General features: G+C 38.1%; 1 protein-coding gene across 1 annotated transcript in view; it reads right to left on the bottom strand.

Annotated features, from left to right (window-relative positions):
* LOC105998471 (contactin-associated protein-like 3) overlaps positions 1 to 25,446 on the bottom strand; it is a gene marked incomplete at its 3' end in the record, with an annotated part of 148,775 nt that overhangs the window by 60,317 nt on the left and 63,012 nt on the right. Inside the window, exons 8-9 of the mRNA XM_013033181.1 lie at positions 5,149 to 5,410; positions 1,126 to 1,272 (exon numbers count right to left, since the gene is read on the bottom strand). Of these exons, the coding sequence (XP_012888635.1) occupies positions 1,126 to 1,272; positions 5,149 to 5,410 (409 nt within the window). The remainder of the gene's footprint in view (positions 1 to 1,125; positions 1,273 to 5,148; positions 5,411 to 25,446) is intronic.

The following is a 25,446-nucleotide window of genomic DNA, read 5'->3' as shown; positions in this document are numbered from 1 at the left end:
TGCAACTTCGAAGAAGAAAAAGAAGATCAAATGCCTAAATGCTTTGCATCTCCAGTTAGGAAAGCGATCCAGAACAGAGAGATTCGACATGCAAGCAGGCTTTTATTTGTCCATGCAGAGGGCTGCCTGAAAAATCCAACTATAAAGTAGGGATTCACTTTCCCAGGTCCTCATTTGAGACATAAAGTGGAAAAGTAAATGTTTATTGCTAAATTAATGCAATGTATCCATTACTGTTGAGGGAATTCAAGACTCAGTGTCTCTAAAAAAAGACAGAGCAATTGTTATTCTATGTTAGAATCTCCAAATTCTGTGGTTCAAGCCTACTACTGAAGAGTAAGTACACAGGTACCTTAACTTTCCACCCTTAGAAGGAGGCACCAAGTATCCCACAATACACTAGAGTGAAAGTGTCAGTGAAACTGCTTCTGGAACAACTCTTAAAATTAAATTAAAATAAATAAGAAGTCAAGCTGAGATAAAAGATACCTAAATCATAGAGTTCATACATTTCTATTTGACATAAAACATTGTTAAAGTGCTGGTGGACCTCTCACAAAAAGAAAACCACACTCTAGGACTGTCAGGCCCAAATGCAATAAATAATGTATAGATGGTTCCTGTGACCAGATAGCATTGGCTTATGCCTGCTGTCCTGTCATCATTACTGATTATCATCCCTCTCAGTCTCAAAAATGTCTTGGTTTTGGACAATAAATTTACAGTCACACTAAAAGAGACCCTCAGTAATGTCTGCATATAACAATAACCCGAACAATTTTACAAGCCTCAGGACCAGTTACATAGGAATCCCTGAAGGTGGAGTCCAGGCATCAGTATTTTTGGACCTTTCAGGTGGTCACAATGTGGAGCTATAGAACTGAGAACAAGGGCTATGGAGGAGGTATGAAACCAATTTCATTAGTAAGGCCAAACATATAGACAGTCATTTTAGGCAGTGATTGTCTATGCCCACTCACCATTGCCCATCAATTATAAATGAAGAGAAAAATAATTCTTCAACATCAGTGTACATTTTCAGTTAAAAGACTATTTGCCATAAAATTTGGGGACTGAAAAGATACAGAGGGCTGATTAGCAATATTTCTTGTGCCTTTCACTTACCTCCAAAGTAATAAGAATCACTGGGGCCCATCCATCCAGAAAGGGTGTGAGCAGCAGAGGCTGCATTGCTGTCCACCTTCATGTTCACATGATTCCCTTTAGAGGATAAGGACACTGAATGCCACTGACCATCATTTAATCCATCACCTGGTAATAACCAAAATCAATTATTCAGAATTCCTATGACTGAAGCGTGTCCCCTAACGGCTGGTGATGCAGATAAGTGGCAAACAGTGAATGCACATAAGTAGCAAACCTGCCTGCAAAGTCCACATAACACACTTAAGGTCCACCAGGTCAACTGGCTAAGTACATAATGTGGGGGCACAGAGAGAGACTTAGGGAACATTTGGGCCTGGAGGTAGGTGTTCTAAGGAGGCAATTAAATAAGTTGGCATACAGTATCTTTTATCCAAGAAGTTGTTCTCCATGTGAGTCAGGAGAGGGTTTAAGATAGATGTGTAGACTTAGGGAGTCACTATCTTACATCCACAGCTCTGGACTGGCCTGTGTGGTCCTTATATGTGTTCAAATAAAAAATCTAAGACAGGTGCTAGTGGCTGTGCTCCTAGCAACTCAGTAAACTGAGATCTGAGGATCAAAGCCATCCCAGGCAGGGAAATGAGGCTGAAGGCCTATGAAGCTCTTATCTCCAATTAGCCACCAAAAGCTGGAAGTGGAGATGTGGCTCAAAGTGTTAGAGTACTATCTTTGAGCACAAAAACTCAACGACAGTGCACAGGCCCTCAGTTCAAACCCTATGACTGGCACAAACACAAAAGAAAGTTATGTTCTGTTCAGAATATTATAGCCTATAAGACCATTGCTAAAGTTCTTTCTTCCTTTCTCTTTCTTTATTTCTTTCTGTCTTTCTTTCTTCCTTCCTTTCTTTCTTTTTTCCCATTTTTCACTAAGTCAGAGAAGTAGTAAGGGATGGGGTAGAAGAGAAAACAGAAATAATGAGAAAAGAGGAGTAGATCGTCCAAATACTCTTCATCAAAAGACAATGTTGTTTTCTTCCAATCCTAGAGCCCATATAGAATGAATTCTTCACAACTCACTCTGAACATCCTGTGATAAAATATTTCTCATTACATGACAGCAAATATCTCAGTCTATTTTTTTAGTTAATATTTTGAGCTGTGAGAAATAGATGCTTTTTCCCAGAATTCAAAGCATAATGATGTTTCCTTAGGTTCATGTATTATCATTTAAAAGAATATTTTTCTCAGTTGTGGGGCTTGAACTCAGAGCCTAGCTACTGTCCCTGAGATTCTCTGTGCTCAAGGCTAGTACTCTACCATCTTAGCCTCAGCACCACTTCCAATTTTGAGTGGTTAATTGGAGATAAGAGTTTCACAGGGACTTTTCTGTCTTGGCTGGCTTCAAACTTCCATCCTCAGATCTCAGCCTCTTCAGTAGCTAGGAGTACAGACAGGAGCCACTGGCACCATCCCTAAAAGAAAATGATTTAGAAAAAAATATGCTCAGGTATAGCATCAAAAACTAAGCATTTGCAAAAATACCAGTTTAGGAATTCATAAAATATAAAAATCCATAAAATGTAAAACTAAAGTATCACATTAAAATAAACATTTTTTAAAAGAGCCTGTTGTGTGGTCAATATACATCTCCAAGCTTTGTGGAAACATGCAGAAACTAGCATAAATATTAAATATTTGCAAATGTAGTGGGATTTTTATATCTTTTTACACATTTTCTGCCATTTCCACATTTGCTACTGTACTTTCAACTATTGCTACCTTATAATTTTTAATACTATTAGTAGTTTCTGCTAAAGCATTTTCATGTTGAATCTAAGAAACAAATCTATTTAAAGTGATGGACTAGAGAGTAGAGAATGGTCAAATGAATTGAGCATTATATCTCCTGCAAACTCATGCCTTACAGGAAACGAAATTCCAATCAAGTATCATAAAGAAGATAAATCAGTATCCCATACACTAACCAAGGCTTTTTTTTAAATTAAGTTTGTTGACAAAGGAAAATTCATTTGAGTCTCTGGTTCTGTTTCAGTGGATTCAAGTCTATTCTTCTTCTGTTGTTCTATTCATTCAGGACCTAGGCTATAGGCACTGCCTACATCTCTTCTTCATGCCTCAGAATCTCACTATGGCTTTTGGAGATTCTACTTAGATATTTCACTCCTGCTTATATTCCACTGGCCAAAATGTGTCACTTGGCCAAGTCTGACACCATTGCCCAAGGTTTAGGGGAAGGGATCCTCCCATCAGGTGCCAATGCTTCATATTTCGCTAAAAAGAGAAGTGAGTAATTTATTTTTAGGAAACACCTTTTTTGCCAGGCGCTGGTGGCTCATGCCTGTAATCCTAGCTACTCAGGAGGCTGAGATCTGAGGATTATGGTTCAAAGCCAGCCCGGGCAGGAAAGTCTGTGAGACTCTTATCTCCAATAAACCACTAAAAAACAAAAGTGGTGCTGTGGCTCAAGTGGTAGAGCTCTTGCCTTGAGCTTAAGAGCACACGGACAGCGCCCAAGCCCAGAGTTCAAGCCCCACAACCGACAAAAAAGAAAAAGAAAACACCTTTGTTCAACAGAGAAAAAAGTCTTATTCACCTAAGGACAACAAAAGTGAATGCCTGAATTTTTATGACATATCTAAACATGCTAGTGAGCTGCCTAATTCTATTCTTACCATCTTAAATAGTATCTCAATATGGTTAACTAATGTATCTTACAAGCCATAAAGCTATTGATAGTGGTATTTTGCCATGTTAAATAGCTTTAAACAGATAACTCTAATTGCTGACAGGAATAAATATTTGACCACCAGCTGAGCTCATTTGCTGAACTCCACAGGGAAAACTCAGCATAGGCACACACCTGTGGCTTACTCTTGTAATTCTAGCTACTCAGGAGGCTAAGGTCTAAGGATCACCATTCAAAGCCAGCCTGGGAGATTCTTACTTCCAATTAACCACCAAAAAGCCAGAAGTAGGGCTATTGCTCAACACAGATGTATTGGGAAAGGAGTCCCAAGCCTTGAGTTCAAGCCCCAGGACAGGTACAAAAAAAATTGTCCCTATATTACATATTATAATTAGTTATATATGATTATAATTATATAACTAATATGTAATTATAGTATAGTTATATAATTAACATATGATTAATATGTGCTTAATTATATGCAATTGTATTTCATATATGTATTTGTATTATATATCAATAACCATAGTAAAAAATATCCTGAGCAAAGGTAACCTACAAATCATTATAGTTCAACTTAAATATGTTCAAAGCATATATATTAGCCTAAATTTTTGTAAACTCACACAAAACACATTTTATAAAAACAGTTGATTATCTTCTATAATTTACTGAATAATTGTATCCCAAGACAGCACTTGCCACACAGTAGGCTGTTGAGAGGTAGTTTCCCCAGTGGCCATACAGTTGACTGGGAGCTATTACTTGCTGCTGTGTTTAGCATTAAGAAAGTATTGTGGACCATGCAACACTGGCACAGGGTAAGATTGAAATTCAAAGTGAGATTCCCACTGAATGTGTATAAATTTTGGACCACTGTAAAGTTGAAAAGAATCCTAAGTCAAACCATCCTAAGTACCAGACTAACTGTAGTATGAAAACTAGTGAAGATATTTAGTTGAAAGACAGTTAAAAGAGTTTATGGGGGGAAAGAGAAGGAAAAAAGACTATGCTCAAGAGCTCAAGAGTCCCTACAGTCAAGCCTGTATCTTCTAGTGTTTCACATTGATTAAACATGAGCCCACACACATTAAGAGTCTCATTTTGAACTCTTACACTCATGCTTACATATAGCTAAGCTTCTGCACTTGAGTCACCTATAGTTACCTACATAGAAGGTAAAAGGAATTGAGTCACTTTGGGTGGGACTGTAAATATCTTACTGATGATGAATATCTTATTGATTCAATGTTTTGGTTATCATAATGGTTACTAATCTTAGGTCCGTGGATGAGGATGATATGGCCATGCACAGTTCATGTGTAGTCTCACCTGCAATGATGGTTTTCACTGGATGTCCACGTGAGGAGAGGCTCAGCTTGAGTTTCCCATCACCAAGAAAGAGGACAAGATTCCCTGACCTATGAGATAGCTGACTTGTCAGCAACAGCCCTGCTCTGTTCCATGTCCGAAATTGGAAAGCTATGGCCACGATGTCCTCTCCGTTGGTGTGAGGCAGAGCCAGGTAACTTCTGGAGCTCAGAAAAGTCATAGGGACAGTTTGAGGTTGTGAACAGGAGAATGACACATTTCCCTAAAAACACAATGAAAGAGGATGTTAGGAAGGGGGATGACTAATATTTCACTGTGAAAACTATTCTCAAAGGCTGAAAACTGATCACTTTCTACCACAAGATTATTTCACAAGATGAAAGACATTTCTCCTGATAAGTCCTTTAAACCAAAGCATTGTTAGATAGTTACTCAAACGTGTTTCTGAATCTTAGATGTTTCCATATCTTTTGTTTTTCTGCATTAGAAAAGGAATTTCCAGTCAATCATTTCACAGACCCAGTGCTGGTTTGGATATGATAGACCAACAGGGTTTTTCTCTTGAGGTTCTAACCAGCCTTATGCACAAGAAACAAATCAGAATCACCTATCAGGAGCTGCTCCTTATCTGCACTGATGCCATGACTTTGTCATTCAAAAATTAGGTCTGTCTTCTTAGGTTGGAGTGAGATTTGCTGTATCTCAAGACCAAACTGGTGGCATGGCTGAAAGGGGATCATTCAGGCTAGGATCTGATCTGCTTTGCCAGAAAGCCTTTATTCTCATACTATTGTGGTTTGGATTGTCTTTCTTGTTCCAGAAGCAAATTTATTTTCATGCAAACATAATTTCATGCATTGTTTCATGCATATTTTAAAATGAAACAATTAATGGATTTCCAATAAAATCTATAAGAATGTTTCTCCAGAATTGGGTAAATTTTTACGTTTTTCAGATGAGAGTGAATGCCTCAGATTTCCCCTTCTTCTCCAAAATACTAATAGTAATACTAATGATGAAGATTTTCCCAGTAGTCAGGTCAGTATGAAGTACTGATGAGCTATACCCCTTTACTCCACAGATGTGGCAAAGTCATTAGGCAATGACCACACATGGTTGAATGGGACTTCATGAGCGGGTACATCACACATTGCTGGTGAAATTACACTTGTATAGCATTTTGGAAAACAACCTTTTTGTGCCTATACTGGGACTTGAACTCCAGCCTAGACTCTAACACTTGAGCCACAGCTCCACTTCTTGCTTTTTGGTGGTTAGTTGAAGATAAGTCTCACAGACTCTCCTGCACAGGTTAGCTTCAAACTGTGATCCTCAGATCTCAGCTTCCTGAATAGCTAGGATTATAGATGTGAGCCAGCATAAAACTATATGCAATTTTTTGAAAAGTAATAATGCTTCTAGACTATGTGCCCTGTCAAATTATATCCCAAGTCTCTAAAAAATATATGTGCTACACATTTCTTACAGTTATTTTTTTAAGGAGAGATAAAGCAAACACTTGTGAAGGAGGAAGATGTCAGAGAAGTAACTGGGGGTTAAACAAGCTCTCCCATAGAAAACAGTTTTAGTGGTCCAGTGAAAAGTTCTAGGCTAGAAAGTCACACCAAGTATGCCATCATAGTACAGAGAGTTTGGCCAGAGAGGAAAAATCCAGGCAGCTTGGTTAAGGAGACAGATTTGAGCACTTGCCGGTGTCTGCAGCAGGTGGCTGCTGTTACGGCCGCCATATCAGCAGAAAAGAGCCCAGGACAAAGGCACCAGAGGAAGTATGTGAGCGGATTCTACTCATCGCCAGCAAGGACTTACAAGGAGTAGGAATATTCATTATGATGACAGTTTCAGACCATGTATGGCCCAGAAATGAAGGGAGTAACCCAAGACATCCTCGCTCCTTTTCACAAAGCAGAGGTAGGAAGGTAGCCCCTCCCACCACAGGAGAAGAGCTCCATCTTTGATACAAAGATCTGGCCAGAGCAGCTAGCACACAGCTTTGGAAGAAAATACGAGCCATTCAACAGGTCACAGGAACCTGACCTGCCAGGCTCAGCTCCACCTAGGGAAAAGTGGCCCTTCCCAGGCAGAGGTGGCTCAGCCCATGCAGGAGTAACTTTCTTCATTGGATAAACACAGCCAGATGCTGCCACTCCTCATGCAACCCTGGCAGCAGACCCAGCCCAGGAGGGATAAAAGGAAAACAATTGAAACTCAGCAAACATAAATCCTAAGAATGGCTCCAGGATGGGCTCTGTGAATATTTCAGGAGCTAGCCCCTCAGGGAAAACTACTGATTCCTGACAATCCACAACCCTACCTAAAACCTAGCCCATCACAGCAACTACAAGCTAAAGGAAACAGTCATCTCCCTCTTTTGTGATACTCAAAGTAGATCTCCCTCCCACTGAACTAGCCTGGAAGGTGGGTCATAAAGTTCTGGGTAAGGCAGAGCTCCTTTCTGCTGTCTCAAACAAACTGACTTAAGAAAGCAATCAAGCCACAGGAAAACCAAAAGACACAAGCAAATCAGAGACTCCATCAAGAGACTGGTTATGGACTCAGGGGAGAAACAAGATCCACCTCACAAAAAAAAAAATCGAAGAACTCTTTTCTACCTAATTTTTAAACATTTTTTTATTTCTTTAAATGTATTCTTTCAATTCCAAATGGATCAAAGACCTCAAAGTCAAAGCAGACAACCTGAAAATATTACAGGAAGGAACAGGAGAAACTCTAGGGCTCCTTAGCACAAGCAAAAAATGTCTTAATAGAGACCCAGAAACACAACACATCGAAAAAGGTTGGAAAAAAAGGCATTGCATGAAACTGCAGAGTTTCTGCATGGTAAAGAACATAGCCAGCAAGATCAACAGAAAGCCAATTGATTGGGAGAAGAGCTTCACTAGCCATACAAAGGACAAGGACAAAGGACAACAAATCATCGAAGATACAACTACCCAGCAACAAGTGGGCTAAACACTTAAAGAGAACTTCTCTAAGGGGAAATAAGAATGGCCAATAGACAATTGAAAAAACGCTCAACTTCTCTAGCCATTACAGAATGCAAATCAAGACAACATTGAGATTCCAGGTCACCAGAGTTAGAATGGCTATAATCAAGAAATATAATAGCAACAGATGTTGGAGGGGATGTGTCTAAAAGGACTCCTATTGCATTGTTGGTGGGAGTGTAAACTTGTTCAGCCATTTTGGAAAGCAGTATGGAGGTTCCTCTAAAGACTCCACATAGATCCTCCCATGTGACCTAGCAATCCCACTTTTGGGTATTTATCGAAATGATCACAAACAAGGTCATACTAAAGCTACCAGAACAATTATGTTTATCGCAGCATTATTCAACATAGCTAAGATATGGAACCAACCCAGATGCCCCTCAGTAGATGAATGGATCAAGAAAACGTGATATATACAATGGAATTCTATGCCTCCATCAGAAAGAATGACATTGTCAAATTTGTTAGGAAATGGAAAGTTTTGGCACAAATTATATTAAGTGAACTATGTCAGGCCCAAAGAAACATAGATCTCATGGTTTTCCTTGCTTGCAATGACTACTACATGTCTAGGACAAGCAGAAAAGGGCAAAGGCTATGTACATATGATCATATAAGATGATGTTACAGACATCAAGACAGAGACACAAGTGACTTTTACTTTCTTGCTATTGTGTTTAATGTACTTATAATGCACTATGTGATTCTTTTGTTTCTTTTACATTTTCTTTCCCCACAATATAATCCGTGTTTTCACTGTATTTGATTCCAGTATTCTGCATCTTGTGTATACATTTTTGTCATTGGGGAGGTAAAGGGATACAGCAGAATGCTTAAATGAGGATGCAAGTTGACCCATTGTAAGGATGAGATGTACAGGACACTATGTTGAAAATGAACTTCACAATGTCAGGGGGCAGGGTAGGAGGAGTTCAGGAGATGGGGAAGGAATGGATGGTAGGGAAAAAGCAAAGGAGGAGGTAACAATGCTCAATAGGAAATGTACTCATTATCCTACTCATGTTACTGTAACCCCTCAGTACACTATTTTTACAATAAATATATATATATATAATTGTATTAATTTTCATCATTTTTATTTTAGGTATAAGTGTTTTTTAAACTGTTTTTACTCTTTAACCTTTTGGTATTTTGGGGGATATTTTTGCATGACTTTATTGCTGTTCTGCTCATCCCCAGATATATAGCCACCTTCTATTATGAGACGTTATCCTTCTTTCTATGAATACCTAATTCAGAAATTGATTACTCAGTTCAAAAACTCTCAGCCTTAACTCCTTTAATAGTAGTATTAGTTCTTTATACATATATAATTTTAAGTGGTCCAATTTTTATTTTTATTTTTCCTTTTTCATTTATCTCTCCTTTCCTTCTATCCTTCTCCTCTCTCAGTATTAGGTCTTTATACTCATATAATTTTTAATTGTTTCTTTTTTAATCTTTAATTTTTTTGTTTTTCCTTTTTTATCTCTCTCCTCCTTTCCTTCTGCTTCCTCTCTATGCATTTAGGTGTTGGTTAAATTCCCTACCTCCTTTTCCTTACTCACATTCCTCTAATCTTATTTTCTCCCTACAATTCTCCCTGAACCTATTAATTTCTGGTCTGCTGACTCCTTCTTTGGTGTTCTTAGTCCATTATTCCATAGTTGTTTGTTGCCGAACAACATTGTACCTGTTGAACTAGATTTTATCTGTACTCATTTTGACTGTGTGAATCTGTGCAACTAAAGGGTTCTGGTTGATGCTTGCCTTAAAATAGTCTTCTAGAATGAAATTGGTTTGTTTCCATACCAAATGGGAAGAACGAGCCAGAGGAACACAGGAAAAATAGCAAGACCAAGTATCTCAACTCCTACTCATGATGATCAGCTGACAGAGCAGTTAATGAATAATCCAGAGGAGAGTTCACAAAATGCTCTACCATCACTACTTGTAAACATGCTGAATGAAAAGATTTAAAGCCCGCAAGGACTCTGTGGGAAACCTGTGAGTGAGATAGGCAAAAGCATGAGCATGATGAGGCTAACCAAATATTAATAAAGGAATCTCGTGACCATGATGAGCCTAACCAAATATTAATACAGGAAATGCATGAGTATGATGGGGCTAATCAGACATTAATACAGAAATTTCATGAGCATGATGAGGCTAATCAAAAATTAATACAGGGATATTGTAAGCATGAGGAAGCTAATCAAAGATTAATACAGGAATAGAATGAACAGGATAAGAAAAGATGAAGATTAATACAGGAATTGCATAAGCAGGATCAGAATAGACAAAGATTAATCGAGGCATTCACGGACTCCACAAACAGCGAGCTGAAGGAATCCAGGGACGCCATAAAAGGGAATGCTGAGTGGAGCCCAACAGAAGGAAAGAGATTCCAATGAAGCCATAACCAATCATCTAAGGTATTTGAAAATGAACCAATTTAAGGAAGTAAAGAAGTCCATACAAGATCTAAAACAGAGCTCCAGCAAAGAATATGAAGCCATCAAAGCCGACCAATTAGAAGGAAAGGAAACAAAAACAAAGTAGGTCTTGACAGTAGATTACACCATGCGAAAGATCGAATCTCTGGGATTGAAGACAGCCTAGATATTGTACAGAAACAGCCCCCAAACAGAGAACACAAGAATTGTAGGAAGAACCCCGCTGGCACAGCACCCAAGAAGTTGGATCACATGGCAGGAACTATCAAACACCTCTCAGTCCAAACTCTGGATATTAATGCACTTAACGCTCCAATAAAGCAATGTAAAGTATCTAGTTGGAGGAAAACACAAGATCCTTTTATCTGCTGCCTTCAAGAAACACATCTTGCCCACAAAAACAAGCACATTCTGAAATTAAAAGGCTGCAATAAGGTCTTCCAAGAAAATGGCCCGCATAAACAAGCAGGAGTTGCAATCCTAACATCAGATAAAATAGACTTCAAATTAAAATATGTGAGAAGAGATAAAGAAGTTCATTAAATACTAATTAAGGGATCTCTCCTTCAGAAGGATATTACAATTCTAAATCTCTATTCACCAAGAAATGGAGTAAGCAAATTTATCCAAGGAGCACTACTTTCCCTCAAAACTGACATAGATCCAAAGACATTAATGATTGAGGACTTTAACGCACCACTATCCCACCTAGATAAATAAAATGGCAAAAATTCAGCAGAGAAAACTGACATCAACCAAACTTAACAGACATCTACTGAATATTTCACGCAGCAGCATCAGAATACATGTTCTTCTCAGCAGCACATGGAACATTCTTCAAAATAGACCACATTATATGTCACAAAGCAAAATTGTCGAATTTCAGAAACACTGAATTTATGCCCTGCATTCTCTCAGGCCACAAGGGAATAAAATTAGAACTCAACACCAAAAGCCACCAAAGAAAGTCCAGGAACACATGGAGGCTGAACAACACACTGTTGAATCATGAGTGGGTCATGGAAGAGATTAGAAAAGAAATTCAAATGTTCATGATATTCAACAAAAATGAACACACAAATGGCCAACTCCTCTGGGACACAGCAAAGGCAGTACTCAGGGGCAAGTTTATAGCTCTGAGTTCCTACATCAAAAAATTGGAGAGATCTGAAACCAACAAGTTAATGAGACATCTGAACCTCCTTGAAAAAGAGCAGCAAAATAAACCCCAATCCAGTAGATGGAAAGAAATACATAAAATTAAATCAGAATTAAATGAATTAGAATCCAAAAAAATAGAAAGAATTAACAAAACAAAGAGTTGGTTCTTCAAAAAATTAACAAAATTGACAGACCCATAGCAAATCTAATCAGAAAAAGAAGAGAACACAACAAAATAAATAAACTCAAAGGTGAGAACGGAAACATCACCACAGAAAAACAAAGATTCAGAACATTATAAGGGAATACTTTTCAAAAGTTTATGCTAATAAGTTGGAGAACTTGGCAGAAATGGACCTTTTCCTAGCAAATATTGACATGGCAAAACTAAACCAAGATGAGTTAAACCAGCTTAACAGGCCCATATCAAGCACTGAAATAGAAACAGCAATAAGAGACCTCCCATCTAAGAAAATTGCAGGACCAGATGGTTTTACAGAAGGCTACAAGGCCTTCAAAGTAAAGCTCACACCACTAATCCTCCAACTCTTCAATGAAATCGAAAGAGAAAGTTCACTACCAAACTTATTCTAGGAAGCCATCAAAACTCACATCCCAAAACCAATCAGAGACTCATCAAAGAAAGAGAACTGTAGACCCATTTCTTTGATGAACATTGATGCAGAAGTTCTCAACAAAATTTTGGCCAATTGACTTCAACAATTCATCCAAAAAATCATACAGCACGATCAAACAGGATTCATTTCAGGGATGCAAAGCTGGTTCAATATACACAAATCAATTAATATAATTCATCACGTCAACAGGAGCAAGGATAAGAACCACATGGTAATCTTACAAGATGCAGAAAAAGCATTTCACAAGATCCAACATCCCTTTATGACGAAGGTTGTGGAAAAATTAGGAATCCATGGAACATTCCTCAATACAATAAAGCCTGTATATGACAAACCTACAGCCAGCATTATACTTAATGGTGAAAAACTAAAGCCATTTCCTCTTAACTCAGGAACAAGACAAGGATATCAACTCTCTCCATTTCTCTTCAATTTACTATTAGAATGCCTAGCTACAGCAATAAGACAAGATGCAAACATAAAGGGGATCCAAATAGGGTAAGAAGAAGTAAAACTCTCCCTCTTTGCAGATGACATGATCTTGTATGTAAAGAATCCCACAGACTTCCAATCCCAAATTACTCAAGCTGCTTCAAAACTTTGGCAAAGTATCAGGGTATAAAATTAATCCTCAAAAATCAATGGCTTTTCTGTATGCCAACAATGAGAAAAATGTGGTTGAAATTAGGAAAGCAACTCCATTCATATTAGCCCCACAAAAAATAAAATACCTGAGTAGGGGAAAAACAAAGGTGGGGTAACAATGCTCAATAGAAAATGTACTCATTTTAGAGTTCTGGGAAGATGGCAGAGGAGAAGCTGGAGGCTAAACAAGCTCTCGCACAGAAAGCAGTTTTAGAGTTCCAGTGAACAGTCCTAAGCCAGAGAATCACACCAAGAGTGCCATCACAGTACAGAAAGTTGGGCCAGAGAAGGAAAATCCAGGCAAGGAGACAGATCTGAGCACTTGCCAGCAATCACCACTGCCGCAGGAGCAGTGGTGGCAGCAGTGGCCATAGCCGCCATAACTGCAGCACAGAGAGTCCGGTATGAAGGAGCCAGATGGGGCAGGCAAGCGGATTCTACTCAAACCAGCAAGAACTGACAAGGAGCAGACATCTTCATCCTACAGTTCGCAGACCAGAGAAAACTCAGAAACCAAGACTCAACATGAGTAGAAGCCAGACATCCTCACTCCTTCTCAGGGAGCAGAGGACTGAAGGCCACCCCTCCCCCCCAATACTGGAGATCTCCATCTTTGAAGGCCCAGATGAGCTGCTAGCTCTACCTCAGGCCTTGGAAGAAAACTAGAGTCATTAACAGGTCACAAGAACCTAAGCTGACCTTCCAGACTCACCTCCACCCAGGGAAAAGTCACCCAGCTGGAGCTGCCAGCCCCAGGAGTGGCTTTCTTCACTGGGTAAACAGAAACAGAGGCTGCCCCTCCCTTTAGCAGAATTGACAATCAATTGAAATTCAGTAAACATAAACCCTGAGAATGGCTTCAGGTTGGACCCTGTGAGTCTCTCACAATCTAGCCCCCCAGGGAAAAGCTACTGTTTGCTCAACTCTACCCAGAACCTAGCCTCATCACAGCATCTCCAAACTTGAGGAAACAGCCATCTCCCTCTTTTGTAATACTCAAAGCAGATCTCCCTCCCATTGAACTAGCCTGGGAGGAGGATCACAAAATCCTGGGTAAAGCAGAGCATTTTTCTGCCTGCTCAAACAAACTGGCTTAAGAAACCAACCAAGCCACAGGAAAATCAAACACCACAAGCAGACCAAAGACTCCAACAAGAGGCTGGTTACGGACACAAGGGAGATACAGGATCTTCCCACCCCTCCCAAAAGAAAAATCAAAGAACTTTTTTTTTCTTTTTTTTTCTGTTTGTACCTTTAATGAAAAATTTTTTTTCTAAAACTTTTTTTATTTTTAATTTTTACCTTTTTTTAAAAAATTGTTTTCTAGTAACTTTTTTTTCTTCCTCTTATAATTTTTATTAAAGGGGTATATGTGTGTGCGCGTTTTTCTTTCTTTTTTTTTCTTTTTAAAAAATTTTTATTGTTTTTGTTTTGTTTGTTTAGCTCTACTGAAATTCTGATCTTTTTTCCTTTCTCATTCGTTTCACGTTTTCTTCTCTTTCTTTCTTTTTTGTGTAACTTAATTGCTGTTCTGCACATCCTCAGATATACCGGTAGTCAATTAATAGACCTTATCCCCCATTGTGTACACACTTAATCCAGAAATATATTACTCAATTCAAAACTTCTTAGGCTTAAATTCCTTAACAGCAGTACTACCTCTTTATACTTATATAATATTTTAAGCATTTTTATTTTTAGTTTTCCACATCTCCTTTATATCCCTCCGCTTTACTCATTATATCCACATTCTTCTCTGAATATTTTATTTTCATTTCTGCATAATTTTTAAGCATTGCCTTTGTAATTTTTAATTTCTGCTTTTCTAATTTTTCTTGTCTCTTTTTTTCTCTTTCTCTTTGTTCTTTTTTCCCTCTCTCTACTTTCATCTTATCCAACCTACTTCCTGCTTTGAGATTAGGACTTAGTTAACTCTCCCTGAGTCTTCCCACATCTCTCTATTCCTATTTTTACCCACATCTCTCCCTGAACTTTATAATTTCTGGATTGCCAAATTCTTCTTTGTGGTTCATAGCCCATTAATATATAGTTGTTTGATGTTGAATAGACATATCTGTTGAACTACATTGTTTCTGCAGACTTTTGACTGTACAACTACAGACTTTGGTTGATGCTTACCTTAAGATAGTGTTCTAGCACAAAACTGGTGTTACTTTCATCCCAAATGGGGAGAGTAAGCCAGAAAAACACAAGAAAAACGGCAAGTCCGGGTATCTCAACTCCCCCTCATGATAATCAGGGGACAGAACAGATAATGAATAATCCAGAGGAGAGTTCCCAAATAGCTCTGCAAACATTGCTGGCAAACATGGTAAATGAAAAGAATGAAAACATACAAAGGACTCTGCATAAGCATGATAGAGAGAGAGAGGACGCAAACCAAAGGTCAATACAGGAAAAGATTGAAAACATACAAAGGACTCTATGTGAGGGTGATAGGGAGAGAGAGGAGGCAAACCAAAAGTCAATACAGGAATATCATGAGCGTGAGGAAGCTACTCAAAAACTGATAGAGGAATTGCATGAGCAGGCTGAGAAGACTCAAAGAGAACTACAGGAATGGTGTGAACATTAGGAAGCTAAGCAAAGAGTAATACAGGAATTGAGAGAACAAGATGAGTATACACAAAGAACACTACAGGCATTCATGGAATCCATTAACAAAGAGCTGAAGGAAGTCAGGGAGACCACAAAGGGAATGCTGAATGGAATCCAACAGAAGGCATGGGAGTCCAAGGAAACCATAATCAATCAAGTAAGTGATTTGAGAATAAACACTGAACACCAAATTAAGGAAGTAAAGAAGTCCATACAAGATCTAAAACAAAGCTCCAACAAAGAATTTGAAGCCAACAAAGTCAACAAATTAGAAGGAAAACAAATTAAAAACGAAGTAGAAAGCCTTGACAAAATGTTATGCCATGCAGAAGATCGAATCTCAGGGATTGAAGACAGCCTAGATATTATAATGAAAGAACATACAACCATCCAAGACAAGTCCAAGAAATATGATAGATCTATTCAACACTTGGAAGACACCATCAGAAGGCCTAATCTGAGGATAATGGGTGTAGAGGAGCACCTAGAAACAGAAGTTAATGGACTAGGAAATTTGTTTAACAGGATCCTCGCAGAGAACTTCCCAAACATGCAAAAAGATAGACCTTTTCAGATACAAGAAGCTTTTAGAATTCCAAATAGACCAGACCAGAATAGGACATCCCACCATCACATTATAATCCACACAGGATCAATTCAGACCAAGGAAAAGATCCTTAAAGCTGTCAAGGAGAAAAGATTAATCACCTATAAAGGAAAACCAATTAGAATCACCTCAGATTTCTCAGCAGAGACGATCAAAGCAAGAAGAGCCTGGAATGATTTATGCCATGCCCTAAAGACAAATAACTATCAACCAAGAATACTGTACCCAGCTAAACTCTCCTTCATAACTGAAGGCCAAATAAAAAACTTCCATAGCAAATGAAAATTGAAACTATATCTCCACCAAACCAGCCCTACAAAAGATTCTTAAAGATGTCCTACACATAGAAAACCAACAAGGCCACAATAAAGGCCAAGAAACCACACCCAAACTGAGAATTCAAGAATCATAGGAAGAACCCAGTAAGTGCAGCCCCCAAGAAGGTGGATAACATAGCAGAAACTCCCAAATACCTTTGAGTGGTATCTCTCAACATTAATGGATTTAACTCTCCAATTAAGCGACATAGATTGTAAAGTTGGATTAAAAAGCAAGATCCTTTTATCTGCTGCCTTCAGGAGTCACAACTTGCCAATAAAAACAAATACATTATCAATGTTAAAGGCTGGAACAAAATCTACCACACAAATGGCCCCCATAAACAGGCGGGAGTTGCAATCCTAATATCAGATAAAATAGACTTCAAATTAAAATTCGTGAGAAGAGATAAAGAAGGTTGCTACATACTAATTAAGGGATCTCTCCTTCAGGAGGATATTACAATTCTAAATATCTATTCGCCAAACAATGGAGCACCCAAATTTATTCAACAACCACTACTTTCCCTCAAATCCCACTTAGATCCAAAGACATTAATTAATTGCTGGGGATTTTAACACACCATTTTCCCAACTAGATAGATCAACTCGGCAAAAACTCAACAGAGAAACTGCAGATCTAAACAACTGCATAGATCAACTAGATTTAACAGACATCTACTGAATATTTCACACAGCAGCATCAGAATACACGTTCTTCTCAGCAGCACATGGAACATTTTCTAAAATAGACCACATTTTAGGCCACAAAACAAACTTGTCCAAATTCAGAAACATTGAAGGTATACCTTGCATTCTCTCAGACCACAAGGGAATAAAATTAGAACTCAACACCAAAAGCCACCAAAGAAAGTCCGGGAACACATGGAGGCTGAACAACACACTGTTGAAACATGAGTGGGTCATGGAAGAGATTAGAAAAGAAATTCAAATGTACATGATATTCAACAAAATAAACACACAAATTGCCAGCTCCTCTGGGCCACAGCAAAGGCAGTACTCAGGGGCAAGTTTATAGCTCTGAGCTCCTACATCAACAAATTGGAGAGGTCTGAAACCAACAATTTAATGAGACATTTGAACCTCCTTGAAAAAGAGCAGCAAAATAAACCCCAATCCAGTAGATGGAAAGAAATACATAAAATTAAATCAGAATTAAATGAATTAGAATCCAAAAGAAAACTATAGAAAGAATCAACAAAACAAATAATTGGTTCTTCGAAAAAATTAACAAAATTGACAGACCCATAGCAAATCTAATCAAAAAAAGAAGAGAACACAACAAAATAAATAAACTCAGAGATAAGAATGGAAACATCACCACAGGAACAACAAAGATTCAGAACATTATAAGGGAATACTTCTCAAAACTTTATGCTACTAAGTTTGACAACTTGGCAGAAATGGACCTTTTCCTAGCAAATATTGACATGCCAAAACTAAACCAAGAGGGGTTAAACCTTCTTAACAGGCCCATATCGAGCATTGAAATACAAACAGCAATAAGAGATCTCCCATCTAAGAAAAGTCCAGGACCAGATGGTTTTACAGCAGAATTCTAAAGGCCTTCAAAGCAGAGCTCACACCAATACTCTTCCAACTCTTCAATGAAATTGAAAGAGAAAGCTCACTACCGAACACCTTCTATGAAGCCATCATAACCCTCATCCCAAAATCAGGCAGGGACTCATCAAAGAAAAAGAACTAGAGACCCATTTCTTTGATGAACATTGATGCAAAAGTTCTCAACAAAATTTTGGCAAATCGACTTCAACAATCCATCCAAAAAATCATACACCACAATCAAACAGGATTCATTTCAGGGATGTAAAGCTGGTTCAATATACACAAATCAATTAATATAATTCATCACTTCCACAGGACCAAGGATAAGAACTACATGGTTATCTCAATAGATGCAGAAAAAGCATTTGACAAAATCCAACACCCCTTTATGATAAAGGTCTTGGAAAAATTAGGAATCCATGGAATATTCCTCAATACAATAAAGCTTGTATATGACAAGCCTACAGCCAGCATTATACTTAATGGTGAAAAACTAAAGCCATTTCCTCTTAACTCAGGAACAAGACAAGGATGTCCACTCTCTCCACTTCTCTTCAATCTAGTATTAGAATGCCTAGCTACAGCAATAAGACAAGATGCAAACATAAAGGGGATCCAAATAGGGAAAGAAGTAGCAAAACTATCCCTCTTTGCAGATGACATGATCTTGTATTTAAAGAATCCCATACACTCCACGCCCAAATTACTCAAGCTGATTCAAAACTTTGGCAAAGTAGCAGGGTATAAAATTAGCCCTCAAAAATCAATGGCTGTTCTGTATGCCAACAATGAGAAAAGTGTGGCAGAAATTAGCAAAGACACTCCATTCGTAATACTCCAATAAAAGTAAAATACATAGGAATTAACCAAAGAAGTGAGTGACCTCTATGATGAAAACTTTAAAAACCAGAAAAAGGAAATCAAAACAGAACTTAGAAGTGGCAAAAACTCCCATGCTCCTGGCTTGGAAAGATCACCATCGAGAAAATGGCAATAGTACCCAATGTTATCTACAAATTCAATGCGATACCTATCAATATTCCAACCTCATTCTTCAAGGAAATAGAAGAGGCAATCCAAAAATTCATATGGAACAATAAAAGACCCTGAATAACAAAAACAATCCTTAACAGAAAGAACAGTGCTGGAGGAATATCAATACCAAATTTCAAACTCTACTAAAAAGCCATAGTAATCGAAACAGCTTGCTAGTGGCACAAAAACAGACCTCAGGACCAATGGAATAGAATTGAAATCCCAGAAAGGAACCTACTGAAATATAACTACCTAATCTTCGATGAGGGAGCTAAAAGAATAGAATAGAAAAAAGAAAGCCTCTTCAGTAAACGGTGCTGGCAAAATTGGTTAACTACTTGTAGAAAACTAAAGCTGGATCCTTATATATCACCCTATACCAGAATCAACTCCAAATGGATGAAGAAGCTCAGAGTCAAAGCAGACAACCTGAAAACATTACAGGATGGAATAGGAGAAACCCGAGGTTTTCTTGGCACTGGTCAAAATTTTCTTAATAGAGACCCAGAAACATAACAAATCAAAGAAAGGTTGGACAAATGGGATTGGATGAAATTGCAGAGCTTCTGCATAGCAAAGGACATAGCTAGTAAGATCAATAGAAAGCCCACGGATTGGGAGAAGATCTTCACTAGCATTAGAACAGACAAGGGTCTCATATCTAAAATATACCTGGAACTCATAAAATTAAATCCCCAACAACAAATCATCAAAGAAACAACTGCCCAATAAATATGTGGGCTAAAGACTTAAAGAGAAAGTTCTCTGAAGAGCCAAGAAGGATGGCTATAAGGCACGTGAAGAAATGCTCAACCTCCCTAGCCATAAAAGAAATGCAAATCAAAACAATACTGAGATACTACCTCAACCCAGTTGGAATGACTATAGTCAAGAACTCTAATAACAACAGATGATGGAAGGGATGTGGACAGAAGGGAACCTTACTGCATTGTTGGTGGAAGTTTAAACTTGTTCAACCACTTTGGAAAGTAGTATGGAGGTTCCTCAAAAGACTTCACATAGAGCTTCCCTATGACCCAGAAATCCCACGTTGAGGCATTTACCCAAATGATCACAAACAAGGCCACACTAAAGCAACCAACACGATTATGTTTATTGCAGCATTATTTACCATAGCTAAGATATGGAACCAACCCAGATGCCCTTCAGTAGATGAAGGGATCAAGAAAATGTGGTATATATACACAATGGAATTCTATGCCTCCATCAGAAAGAATGACATTGCCACATTTGTTAGGAAATGGAAAGGCTTGGAAAAAATTATATTAAGTGAAGAATCCAGGCCCAAAGAAACTTAGATCCCATGGTTTCCCTTATTTGCAATAACTAGTATATGTCTGAGTCAAGCAGAAAAGGTCAGGTAAGTTGATGTTAGGGAAATGAACCCTAAGATATATATTGAAATGATTTTTTTTTACTTTCAGGTAATTGTTTCTAACACATTTATAAGATTATTTCTTTGTTGTTTGTATGTCCCTCCCCCATGGTATAACCCCTGCTTTCATTGTATTTGAGATTGCTATAATTTGTGCAGGGGAAGGGAAAAAAACAAATCGTTTAAACAGGGATACAGGTGGATCCACTGCAACAATGAGATGTACAAGTCATTATGTGGAAAAACGAACTTTACAACTTTGATGAGGGGGAGGAGTATTTGGTAGGGGGGCAGGGTAAGGATGGGAAGGGTTGGGAAGGGGAAACAAAGGAGGAGGCTATAATGCTTGGTAAGAAATGTACTCATTATCTTGCCCATGTAATGGTAACCCCTCTATACAGTATTTTCACAATAAATAAATAAAAATAGGGACCCAGAAACACAACAAGTCAAAGAAAGGCTGGACAAATTGGATTATATGAAATTGCAGAGCTTCTGGATGGCAAAGGACATAGCTAGCAAGATCATCAGAAAGCCCACAGATTGGGAAAAGATCTTTACTAGCCATACAATGGACAAAGGTCTCATATCTAAAATATACTTGGAACTCAAAATATTAAATCCCCCAACAACAAATCTTCAAAGAAACAACTGTCCAATAAATACGTGGGCTAAAGACTTAAAAGAGAAACTTCTCCGAAGAGGAAAGAAGGATGGTCAATAGACACATGAAGGAATGCTCAACTTCCCTAGCCATAAAAGAAATGCAAATCAAAACAACATTGAGATACCACCTCACCCCAGTTAGAATGGCAAAAATCTAGAACTCTAATAACAACAGATGCTGGAGGGGATGTGGACAGAAGGGAACCTTACTGCATTGTTGGTGTTGTAAATTTGTTCAACCACTTTGGAAAGTAGTATGGAGGTTCCTCAAAAGACTCCACATAGAGCTCCCCAATGACCCAGCAATCCCACTTTTGGGCATTTACCCAAATGTTTGCAAACAAGACCACACTAAAGCTACCAGCACAACTATGTTTACTGCAGCATTATTTACTATAGCTAAGATATGGAACCAACTCAGATGCCCCTCAGTAGATGAATGGATCAAGAAAATGTGATAAATATACACAATGGAATTCTATGCCTCCATCAGAAAGAATGACATTGCCACATTTGTTAGGAAATGGAAAGGCTTGGAAAAAATTATATTAAGTGAAGAATCCAGGCCCAAAGAAACATAGGTCCCATGGTTTCCCTTATTTGCAATATCTAGTATATGTCTGAGTCAAGCAGAAAAGGTCAGATAAGGTGATGTTAGGGAAATGAACTCTAAGATATGTATTCAAAATTTTTTTTCTTTCAGGCGATTGTTTCTAACACATTTATAAGATTATTTCTTTGCTGTTTTGTGTGTCTGTCCCCCACAGTATAACCCCTGTTTTCACTGTATTTGATGTTGGTATAATTTGTGGAGGGGAAGGGAAAAACAAATAGTTTAAATAAGGATACAGGTGGACCCATTGCAACAATGAGATTCACAAGTCATTATGTCGAAAAAGAACTTTACAATTTTCTTGCAGGGGGGGCAGGGGAATCGGGTGGGCAGGGAGGATTGGGTGGGGTGGACAGAGGGAGGATTGGTAGGAATGGGAAGGGGAAACAAAGGAGGAGGCTACAATGCTTGATAAGAAATGTACTCATTATCTTGCCCATGTAATTGCAACCCTTCTGTATAGTATTTTCACAATAAAAAAAGAAAGTCCTGTAACTCATGGAGGCTGAACAACACACTATGGAACCACCAGTGGGTTATGGAAGAGATTAGAAAGGAAATTCAAATGATCATGATATTCAACAAATACCAGCTCCTTTGTGACACAGCCAAGGCAGTACTCAGAGGCAAGCTCTGAGTTCCTATATCAACAAATTGGAGAGATCTGAAACCAACAATTTAATGAGACTGCTGAAGTTCCCTGAAAAAGTGCAGCAAGCTAAACCCCAATCGAGCAGATAGAAACAATTAAAATTAAATCAGAATTAAATGAATTTGAATCGAAACAAATCACTGTAAGAAACAACAAAACAAAGAGTTGTTGGTTCTTTGAAAAAATAAACAAAATTGACAGACCTTTAGTAAATCTTGTCAGAAAGAAAAGAGAACACACCCAAACAAAAAAAAACTCAAGATGAGAATGGAAATTTCAGCACAGGAAAAAAATCAGAACATTATAAGGGAATACTTCTTAAACATTTATCTTAATAAATGTGAGAATCTGGATGAAGCAGACAATTTTCTAGCAAATATCGACATGCCAAAACTAAACCAAGATGAGTTAAACCATCTTAACAGGCCCATATCAAGCATTGAAATAGAAACAGCAATAAGAGAATTCCCACTCAAGAAAAGCCCAAGACTAGATGGATTTACAGCTGAATTCTACAAGGCATTCAAAGCAGAACTCACACCAATACTCCTCCAACTCTTCAATGAAAGAGAAAGGTCACTACCAAACACATTCTATGAAGCCATCAAAACCATCATCCCAAAACCAGGTAGGGACTCATGAAAGAAAGAGAACTATAGACCCATTTCTTTGATGAACATTGATGCAAAACTCCTCAACAAAATTTTGGCCAATCAACTTTTACAACTCATCAAAGTATAATACACCACGATCAAATAAGATTCATTTCAGAGATGCAAAGCTGGTTCTATATATGCAAAACAATATAATTCATCATATCAACAAGAGCAGGGATAAGAACCACATGGTTATCTCAATAGATGCAGAAAAAGCATTTGACAAGGTCCAACACCCCTTTATGATGAAGACGCTGGAAAAAATTGGAATACATGAAACATTTCTCAATATAATGAAGGCTGTGCATGACAAACTTACAGCCAGCATTATACTTAATGGTGGAAAGCTAAAGCCATTTACGCAAAACTCAGGAAAGAGACAAGGATGTCCACTCTCTCCATTTCTCTTCAATTTACTATTAGAATGCCTACCTACAGCAATAAGCCAAGATGCAAACATAAAGAGGATCCAAAAAGGAAAAGATGAAGTAAAACTCTCCCTCTTTGCAGATGACATGATCTTGTGTTTAAAGAATCCCACAGACTCCACTCCCAAATTACTCAAGCTGATTCAAAATTTCGGCAAAGTAGCAGGGTATAAAATTAAACTTCAGAAAGCAATGGCTTTTCTGTATGCCAACAATAACAAAAGCATGGCTGAAATTAGGAAAGCAACTCCATTCGTAATAGCCCCACAAAAAATAAAATACCTAGGAATTAGCTTAACCAAAGAAGTGAAGGACCTCTTTGAGGAAAACTTTAAAAACCTGAAAAAGGAAATCAAAACAGAACTTAGAAAGTGGAAAAATCTCTCATGCTCTTGGATTGGAAGGATCATCATTGTGAAAATGGCAATACTTTCCAAGGCTATCTACAAACTCAATGCAATACCTATCAATATTCCAACCTCATTCTTCAAGGAAATAGAAGAGGCAATCCAAAAATTCATACAATAAAAGACTCTGAATAGCAAAAACGATACTTAACAGAAAGAACAGTGCTGGAGGAATATCAATACCAAATTTCAAACTCTACTACAAAGCCATAGAAATCAAAACAACATGGAACGGGCACAGAACAGACCTCAGGACCAAGGGAATAGAATTGAAATCCCAGAAATGAACCCACAGACCTATAGCTATCTAATCTTCGATAAGGGAGCTATAAAAAAATAGAATGGAAGAAGACAGCCTCTTCAGTAAATGGTGCTGGCAAAATTGGTTAATCACTTGTAGAAAACTAAAGCTAGATCCTTATATATCACCCTACACCAGAATCAACTCCAAATGGATCAAAGACCTCAGAGTCAAAGCAGACAACCTGAAAACATTACAGAATGGAATAGGAGAAACCCTAGGTTTTCTTGGCACTGGCCAAAATTTTCTTGATAGAGACCCAGAAACACAAAAAATCAAAGAAAGGTTGGAAAAATGGGATTACATGAAATTGCAGAGCTTCTGCATGACAAAGGACATAGCTAGCAAGATCAATAGAAAGCCCAAGGATTAGGAGAAGATCTTCACTAGCCACACAACGGACAAGGGCCTCATATCTAAAATATACCTGGAACTCAAAAAATTAAATCCCCAACACAAATCTTCAAAGAAACAACTCCCTGATAAATAAGTGGCCTAAAGACTTAAAGAGAAACTTCTCTGAAGAGGAAATAAGAATGGCCAATAGACACATGAAGAAATGCTCAACCTCCCTAGCCATAAAAGAAATGCAAATTAAAACAACACTGAGATTCCACCTCACCCTAGTTAGAATGGCTATAATCAAGAAATCTCATAACGATGCTGGAGGGGATGAGGCCAAAAGGGAACCCTACTGCACTGTTCATGAGAGTGTAAACTTGTTCAACCACTTTGAAAGCAGTATGGAGGTTCCTCAAAAATCTCCACATAGAGCTCCCCTATGACCCAGCAATCCCACTTCTTGGCATTTACCCAAACAATCACAAACAAAGCTATACTAAAGCTACCAGCACAGCTATGTTTATCGCAGCATTATTTACCATAGCTAAGACATGGAACCAACCCAGATGCCCCTCAGTACATGAATGGATCAAGAAAATGATACACACACACATAATATACATACATATAAATATATACATATATATATATGAATTCTATGCCTCCACCAGAAAGAATGACATCGCCCCATTTGTTAGGAAATGGAAAGACTTTGAAAAAATATTAAATGCAGTAAGGCCTAC

Source organism: Dipodomys ordii, unplaced genomic scaffold (assembly GCF_000151885.1).
Source record: "Dipodomys ordii isolate 6190 unplaced genomic scaffold, Dord_2.0 Scaffold164, whole genome shotgun sequence".
NCBI lineage: Eukaryota > Metazoa > Chordata > Mammalia > Rodentia > Heteromyidae > Dipodomys > Dipodomys ordii.
Note: the sequence above shows the minus strand (reverse complement) of the source record. Positions and strands in the feature narration are given on the sequence as shown.